Raw genomic sequence first — 8482 nt, 5'->3', positions numbered from 1 at the left:
GAGAGCTAAAAGTTCACGAGGCAAAGAACATGAAGGAGATTAAGGCCAAGGTATACACCATACTTCATTTACAAGCATAGAAAGAGATCACATATTGCTTGCAGTATCTAATCGAAGGGGTTGGTCCTCTTTGCCATGTCAAAATATATGGGAACAAGCTTGTCATATATGAGGAGACCAAAGGAAACCCATTTAAAACATGGCCTGAGAGACCTCCCCAAGGTGTCCTTATCAAGACCTACAAATACTCATCTGCATCTAGACACCCATGGGCTTATCTAAGAGCACAGCATCCCATACACGGGATTTTTGCAAGTACACCTCCTATCCAAAGGAGACAAGAGAGACTATGGACGTATATGCATTAGTTCACCATGTAAGCTGAGGGACAAGATCCTTACCAGCCTTTGCAACTAGGTCTATTCAAAGAACGAACGTGCAGTTACATTCACATAGCAAGTCTAGTTAGAATCAATCACGGTCACTGTGGAACAAGAAAATTATTTTATTGATGCTGAACCATCTAGACTGTGTAGCTGACCACAAATGGACATTGTAATTGAGATGGGATGTTGCTTTTAAAACGGTGTTAAAATAGCATTAATTGACACCTTACACATGATACAATGGAAAGTTCACACCTTAACAGAAACAATCCTCACTACTCACATCGCTTCAAGTTATCAACTCCATGAATATCATAGACCACATGCTATGACATCCCCACTACGTCATCAGCACCCAACAGTAGGTGCATGTTTCTGCATAAACATCTATCATCTTAGTACAATTTTTTTCGTAGATAAGCCCTTGAACTAAGTCTCTCACCTCTCCAGAGGTGAAGGGCAGACTCAGCATGATAAAGGCAAGCACTAGAATGTGTGCATGCACACATATTCTAGTGCACACTTGCACTAGAGGTAGCTGATTGGGCGAATTGCACTGCTTTGGATAGCAAGGATAAGTATAAACTAGTTGATTGGGCAAATTGCACTGCTTTGGATAGCAAGGATAAGTATAAACTAAATGGCCACAACTCGGACAAAGATTTCAAAAAATATTTGCATGTCCACTAACATGGCAGAAAGATACACTAATGAAAGGTAACGGTTATTTTTCAAACTCGGACAAAAACCATAGTGCGATTTTGGCTCCTTGAGAGTACTCATAAAGCAATAATAAACCTTATATAGAAAACATGGCCCATAAGATGCTGCATTAGCACAACATTGCTGGGACAAAAGAAGATGCATTTCAGCACTGTGGTGAAAGTTTGCTTTCAAGCATATGCTTTAACTACAAGCTGACAGCAAGCTGCTTCAGCACTCCTGGCTTGCATAGGAGGATGTTATGAGAGGCAAAGGAAGACATATCTCAGGCAAATCCCCAATGAGTTGCAGGATAAAGCATTCATACCACAAAAGCAAGACTCCACAGGTTTTCGTAGAGCTACAAGTCAGGAGAGCCATCTTCTGCTTGCTTCCTCTCACTAGATATGACGGCTCGCTCTTACAACTCTGGCTCTCCAGTTATTTACACTTCTTTTCAGCAAGACTTGATAGGAAGTCTGTGAACACCTTTTCATATTCAGGTAATTTCCCATAACCTGCAGAGTGTTTTAAAAAAATTCAGGCTCAAAGACATCATGAACAAATTGCCATCAACCACCAAGTCCTTGCACATGAAAGAGGCCTTCGATACACAGATTAGCAACAGGGGTAGATACTCAAACCTTGACATACCTGGGAAATAGTTGATGTCAATTATGTAGTAGCGATTGCCCTTTCCACCCTCCCTTATCATATCTAGATTAAAAAGGCTTAGACCCTGCAAAAAAATAGATCTTAATGTGAGTGTAAAATAGGCCTCGATCTAGGATATACTTGTGGTACCATCTCAGCAAGTTTAGCCATGCGTCTACTTTAGACAAAATGCTGAACTATGAGCAGTTGATAAAATGACTACTAAAAGCTGACTCAGAAGCTTACCAATTTACAGCGAAGTTCTCTACATAGTGACTCAAGCATCTCCTTGGGAGGCAGCTCTGAGCAAAAAAAAAACAGTAAACCCTTATATACTACATGACATTGGCTGAGTCAATAAGGTGGTGTACAGCTTATGTAATTTTAGTGAGTTGAAAGGACCTTAGTAAAAAAAATGTAGGATGTGTGTAGCTCAGAATAGCTCACCACCAACATTGGGATCGAGGTCTGCCCCATCAGCAGAAGCTGCTGCACATGACACCCGTGGAAAAGGGATGACACCATTCCTTCCAGGTTCATCTTTGCGAACATCAGGAAGAGAGAACCTGCGGACTACTTTGACAATATGTCCAACGATATAAACCTTAAATAGAACACCGCCTGCAGCATAAAAGAATAGAATGAGGACACCAATTGGAAATCAATACTCAGTGCTGGTCCCAGAAACTTATCGACTCTTCTACATTTAAAATGTCCCATCCTGAAAGGCACGACTAGCAAAGCCAACACAGATGTATAATACCATGATTCACAAACTCTTGTAGCACCAAAGGGGGTGTAAGCTCTGGCAGACAAACATCATTGAATGCCAACGAAAGTGCATGAGATTTTGCTGTGCCATCGATCCATAATGGCTTAGCAACTGCAAAAGAGAATAGCAGAAACTCACAACCTAAGAATCCCAACATGGTGATTCAAGTTTTATTCATTCTTAAGATGCTAGAGAGCCAATCGGAAAAAACCAAAACCAGAATTAGTTAGAACCAATGTCACATAATATATCTGAATACAAAATACATTCACTGGATTACAAGAACCCACAACAAAGACCCTTTTAGAAATCGTAAAGAAAATTACCTAAAGGAAACTTTAAGCCTGCTTTAGCCACCTTTTCAGATATGGAAGCAGGGTCACCATTCACTACCAGCTGCTTTGGGACCTCCACCTTGCCTGCAGATTAGAGTTCACCATAGTTGGCAACAAGGAAAAACAATGTACCTTCTATGACAAGAGTAAAGCTCAGCGCAATGCTTCAAACCTTGGGGATGACGGAATTTCAGGGCAACCACTTCTTCGAGCATCGATTTCCTATTGTAGACCTTTTTAATAGCTTCTGGTGGATCAAGAATCATAACCTCAGGATTGCTTTGTTTGTAAACCTGCAGCAGCCAAACCATGTTGTCAGAAACAAGTGATTATTGACGATGTTGATATTTTGCAAGTATAATAAGTCAATAATTCCTTCAAACAAAAAATCTCAAACCCAAAGAGAACATGTTGACCTTACATAAAGCCCACCCAGAAAAACCCTGCTTACCTTCAACTGTTGATGCCAAACCTCTCCAGATATCTGTATAGAAGAGCAAATAGAAAGAACTCTCAATCATCATGACATGGAAGAGTAAGCATCAACCTCAAGAACTGTATTAGCCGAATTTCCTATAAATGATTCATGAAAACACATTCTCAATTTCCATGGGTACATGGCTCTTTGCAAATCTTTTCACACATGTTGAACATTCGTCACAAAGATACTATAAAAGTCGATTTCCCTCTCCAAACAAATTTAGGTGCTGTCTAGGCCAGTGATCCCAAATTGAAAATCTCCATTCATAAGTCATTGAACTACTTTCTCTAGGTAAGGACCCCGGGAAAGGGGAGGAAGGAAACTGTCGCCAGCTTGGCCTCTCAATTCTAGACTAACTGAAGTACAAGCTTGAAAGATAGAAGATTGCCCAGTCAACATAATGCATTCACCTTACACATATTTGTCTGGAAATGGCTTGCATGTATATCCACTGGGCTGGGGATGCCTTGGGACTCATGGGTGTGTGCTTGAGTCTGCTTGAGACCACACAAATGGTTTCCATGGGTTTTGCATGTGGTAAGTATAATTATAATCCTAAGGCCAATTTTAATGCCTGTAAATATCCACTGGGTTGCAATGGAGGACTCGTGGATACTCGTGGATGTGTGTGCTTTAACCTGCTTGAGACCAAACAAATGGTCTCCATGGGTTTTACTTGTTGCAAGTATAATCCTAAGGCCCATCTTTATTATATGGTTATTTTATTACTAATGTGTACATAGAGACACATCACATAAAAAGTTGAGTGGACAAGTTATTATCTACACCAACAACTCAAAGTTGGGCAACCTATGCTTAACGAGGGTGTGGAACCAACTCCTGTGGGCTGAGCCACCATGTGGCACCCCCTTAATGCATGGTGAAAAGTCAAATTGCCCTCTACTTGCCACCCTCCCATCATTTTGCAAAGGTGACCACCCCTCTCCATCGTTTTGGTCGAAGGCATCTCTCCTGTGACATTTCTCTGCTGTACGGCCAGTTTTCCCACCACCCTGCTTTACGGCCAGTTGATGTTCCCCTTGCTGCTGCCTGTGTGATGTACAGCAAAGTGGCACTCTCTTTCTACTGATCGTGGGCTGCACTGGACCATCTCCTGCTGTCCAGTATGGTACAGGCTGTATGGTTCCCCTCCTGCTGCTGTAGGCACCCTCTATTGTTGTGAGCAGCGTAGGCACCCTCTATTGTTGTAGAGAGAGAGAGAGAGAACTACTTTTTCTAGGTGAGGACTGTGTGATGAAGGGATTTTACTTTTTTCTTTTTTTCGGGGAAGAGAGAGAGAGAGAGAGAGAGAGAGAGAGAGAGAGAGTTGGGCCTACGTAATTGAATAGCTAGGTTGCATAAGCTATTGCTAGCCCCTTAGCTCAGTAAGACAATAGCAAGCCTGAGAAAATGGTGAGGGAGACTTGATAAGTATGAACACCGAAGCCCCGCCAAGGCTTTGTGAAAGAACTGGAATAAACTTTGTTTTTAAAAATTCTCCCAATCTAAAGTTATGGAATTCGGCTCTGTATTGCCTTCTCGAGCACAACCCAAAAAAACCAGACCCATAGTATAATACCAAAAACATGTGACCTAGGCCTATGCTTATATAAAGAGAGAGCAACCAACCTTATGTAGAGATATATTGTAATACAACCCTTTTTATCACCTTACTGTTGAATATCAAGAACGTACAGCATGCAGATTTTCATAAAGATCAGCTTACTCCTGATACTATGAACCCAAACCAAGGTGGTTGAGTTCTTCAGATATGGCACATGTACAGAACCAACGCGCAAATTACACATCAAGATAAGGACTTTCACTTTTTTTCTTTTTAAAGATATATATATATATATATATACATATAAAGAAGATTTTTATTAAAAAAATTTACAAAAAATTGAAAAATTGGGAGTGATTGAGAGACTTTGGAAAATTGGAGGTAACTTGGGGGAAATGCAAGGGCTTGGAAAAAATAGGGAGACTGATGAAATTGTGAGAGATTGGGAGAATTTGACAATTGGGCGAAACTGAAAAAAATTTCAGAGACTTGGGAAATTTTAGGAAACTTAGGTGAAATTGGGGAAATTGAAAGAAATTAAGGGAATTAGGAGTATTTGGCGACTCTAGAAAAATTGGAAGAAATTGGGAAAAATGAAATCAGGAGAGAGATTGGAAGAATTGGAGAAATTGGAAGGACTTGGAGAAAGTTGAAAAAATTTGCAGAGATTGGGAGAAATGATTTAAAAAATTTGGAAAATTTGGGAGAAAATGGGAAAAATGGGAAGGAAATTGACAACAGACACAACATTTGGGTTGCTAGAACATAAGAGACAATTTTTTAACCCAAAACTGGGAAAAAGAACACTCAATTTTTTCTGTACCGTATGCAACTATGGCCCAAACACAAGTTCATAGAAAGTGTTGGCTCCAAGCAGGTACTTGAGCTAACAGTTATGTAGTGCAAACCAGCCCTGAGGTTTATGTGCAAGTGATTAAGAAAGTAAACCAAGCATAGAGAATAGCAGCTACAGCTACAGGGATGAAAGAAGAGATGAAGACTCACTTTATGCAGTATAACATCAAAAGGACCTTGTTCATGAAGCGGCTTGCTGCGGTCTATCACTGTAAATGTAATGCCCTTGCTCCTGTAAGGCCAGAGAAACTGAATTAATACTCAAAAGCTGCTGTGTTGCTAACACCACCTATCAAACCTAGAATAGGACCATGTAGCAATGAACCAAGTCAAATATAATGGTCAAAAGAACTTTTGAAGTTGCAAGTATTGTCAAGTGCTTTGAAAGCAGAATGTGAGCATGAGAGACCAGAATAATTGCTTGATAAGGATTGTCGTTAAGTAGCAGCAAACCTCAAAAGAAGCATTGACATTCAAGCCTCTCTCTCAACACAAATGACTCACCCACTGCTGCCATGGGATCTGTTAAGCTCCACCAACATAGGCAAGCACGATTACTTGCAGGCACCCATGCAATTTGCAAAACCATGCTCACTACAATTGTATGACAACACACCTCTTATGAGGAGAACTAAGGACATAGCATCATTATCTCTGATCAAAGGACAGGAATAACGCTACAAATTTACTTACTATCCTTAAGGATATTTTTCATGAAAACTGAATCCGTCTGCTTGTGATGGCCAGAGACTGCTAGAACAGCCATCAGCTTGTAACAACCATGCATATAGTGGGGGCTGCATGCTTTAAGCTAAAAATGAAGCTCTGGACTCTCACAACTCTTGCTGGGAACAACAGCCGATATCCAATCTAGGAACCTAACACATAAATTTTTTATTTATTGTTTGTGATATGTTAGAAACTTTAAGGTGCCAAAAGTATATTGCCAGTGTGGTCTCAGTACCTCTTCCATGAAAATGTAAGCAGCAAATGTGGAAACCACCCATGTACTGAAAGAGAACAACTAACATCCATCTATCAAGTTTCAAGAGTGATCTCAGGATAGCATCCATGGTGATGAAAGGGCAATTCTCTTTGGCATAAAAACTACATCCTTACTGAAAAAAGTCATAACTTCTGTCTCTTTGGTTGCTTACAGGTACTTCAAATTTTGCTCACAAGCTTTGTCAATAGATACACGAGAACACTGGCATCCCCCCACCCCCCCCCCCCCCCACAACAAAAAAGAAAAAAGGCTGGAAGCAAACAATAACTAGACTGCAGCTAGGTCATACAACCAAAAGCAAGAATTTGAGCAAAAATGTTTTTACCTCGCATTAGCTACTAGTGTGGGCTGTAGAAAGCTCTGAGTTTTTTTGGGAGTGAGGGCGTATCCGACGGTGAATTTGGAAGGGCTAGCCATGGAGATGGTTGGAGAGTGCAACAAATCCCCGCAAAAGGGAGGGCCCTCCTCTCTGAAGTCCCTCAAGCTTCCATCTTCCTCGCGTTTATCATCATTATCATCATAGTCGATTCTGCTGCAACTGTCTTGCCCTCGCCTTGCCCTCTGCCAGTCAAAACCACTGCCCCGATAATGATTATGATGTTGGCGATGATGATGGTAATGATGTTGATGATGCTGTTCATCTAGGCTTCTCTCCGTCCCAGCGTGCCCACAGAAATGGCCCGGCCCTGCCCTTTTCAACCCCACGCTCCACTCCACATGAGAAACCCTAGGGCACACTGCAACAGCCTCCCCTTCCAGCCTCATGTCCAGGGGCAAGACAAGCAGCTCTTTGGAATTATTCTCCGCCAATTTTCCAGACAATCCCACAGGATATGCTGTCTGTGCTTAGAAACCCTAGAAAGGACGCAGGATATGCCCCCCGCGCTCACAAACCCTAGAAAAGACGCAGGATATGCCACTATCCCCGAGCTCAGAATCAAAGAAAAGGCGCAGGATATGCCCGGGCCTCAGAAACCCTAGAAAACACCCAGTATATGCCCTGCAGTCAGAGAAACCTAAAAGAAGCGCCCGGGTTCAGAAACCCTAACTTTGCATCGGAAATGACCACTGCGTCGAGGATTATTCTTCGCTTGCTGGATATGCTTCTCGCTTTTACTCGGAGATACTGCTGCAGCGTCGATCTTGCTGGGAGAAACCATATCTGCGAGCACTAAGGGAAGGAGGGCGATGGCTGATGATGGTGATGGAGATGCAGAGAAAAGCTCTCGCCTCTCCTGTGCAGATTGTAAAGCGAAGCTTAGCAGTGGCAAAGCAAAGCAAAAGGAGGAAAAATGTGCACACGAAGGGCCCTTGAAAACGAGGAACTTTGTCGAGGGGCTGGCTATGGCGATCTGAGCAATGCTTCTTCTTCTTCCCTCACTCATATATATAGATACATATTTCTCAGATGTTAATACCCAATTGTTTTTTCAATTCAAAATTTTAACAAATATCCCATTACTTATATTATTCATAAATTGCATTTTTATAATTTGATATCCCATTGCTTATTTATAACCATTTACTAATTGCATTTAGAAATTCCTTTCTAGCATAATAGATGGATAGATATTGAGAAACTCCTCTAGCAACCATATAATGTTGCATGGATTAACCGCCAGATAGACATATAGATATTGAGAAACCGCATCTTCATTGACTTTGGGCCACGATCGTAATGTGTCTTTGGGCACACATTAAGGGGGGGTTGTTAGTATACACTCAAT

The 8482-nt window shown here is 41.4% G+C and overlaps 1 protein-coding gene across 3 annotated transcripts; it reads right to left on the bottom strand.

Moving 5' to 3' along the window:
* Window positions 1-1168: 1168 nt before the first annotated feature.
* LOC147616902 (inositol-tetrakisphosphate 1-kinase 4-like) lies at window positions 1169-8116 on the bottom strand. 3 transcript variants are annotated; one of them, XM_086776539.1, is made up of 11 exons: window positions 6869-8116; window positions 6714-6784; window positions 5900-5981; window positions 3301-3333; window positions 3022-3142; window positions 2841-2933; window positions 2506-2625; window positions 2190-2363; window positions 1989-2044; window positions 1743-1827; window positions 1169-1606 (listed from the first exon to the last, which is right to left on the bottom strand). In XM_086776539.1, exons 2-11 carry the CDS (start codon window positions 6782-6784, stop codon window positions 1530-1532), a joined length of 912 nt encoding a protein of 303 aa, XP_086632665.1. In that variant the 5' UTR covers window positions 6869-8116; the 3' UTR covers window positions 1169-1529. The 3 variants fall into 3 exon arrangements, with proteins under 3 accessions (XP_086632665.1, XP_086632664.1, XP_086632666.1); XM_086776538.1 differs by lacking the exon at window positions 6714-6784 and having other exon boundaries at window positions 7081-7812; XM_086776540.1 differs by lacking the exon at window positions 6869-8116 and having other exon boundaries at window positions 6714-6868.
* Window positions 8117-8482: the final 366 nt, after the last annotated feature.

Source organism: Cibotium barometz, chromosome 37 (genome assembly GCF_041138505.1).
Source record: "Cibotium barometz isolate CiBa-2024 chromosome 37, ASM4113850v1, whole genome shotgun sequence".
In the NCBI taxonomy this organism is placed as follows: domain Eukaryota; kingdom Viridiplantae; phylum Streptophyta; class Polypodiopsida; order Cyatheales; family Cibotiaceae; genus Cibotium; species Cibotium barometz.
This window is presented reverse-complemented; position numbering and strand designations above follow the sequence as displayed.

What these genes read in the sequence shown, in the direction of transcription:
- LOC147616902 (XM_086776538.1), bottom strand. Translation starts at nt 7,520, where the DNA reads ATGAGGCTGGAAGGGGAGGCTGTTGCAGTGTGCCCTAGGGTTTCTCAT. An exon ending in CCTCGATCCCAATGTTGGTG is followed by an intron (nt 2,045 to 2,189) that starts GTGAGCTATTCT and finishes TTTTTTGCTCAG; the next exon opens with AGCTGCCTCCCAAGGAGATG. An exon ending in GAGAACTTCGCTGTAAATTG is followed by an intron (nt 1,828 to 1,988) that starts GTAAGCTTCTGA and finishes ATTTTTTTGCAG; the next exon opens with GGTCTAAGCCTTTTTAATCT.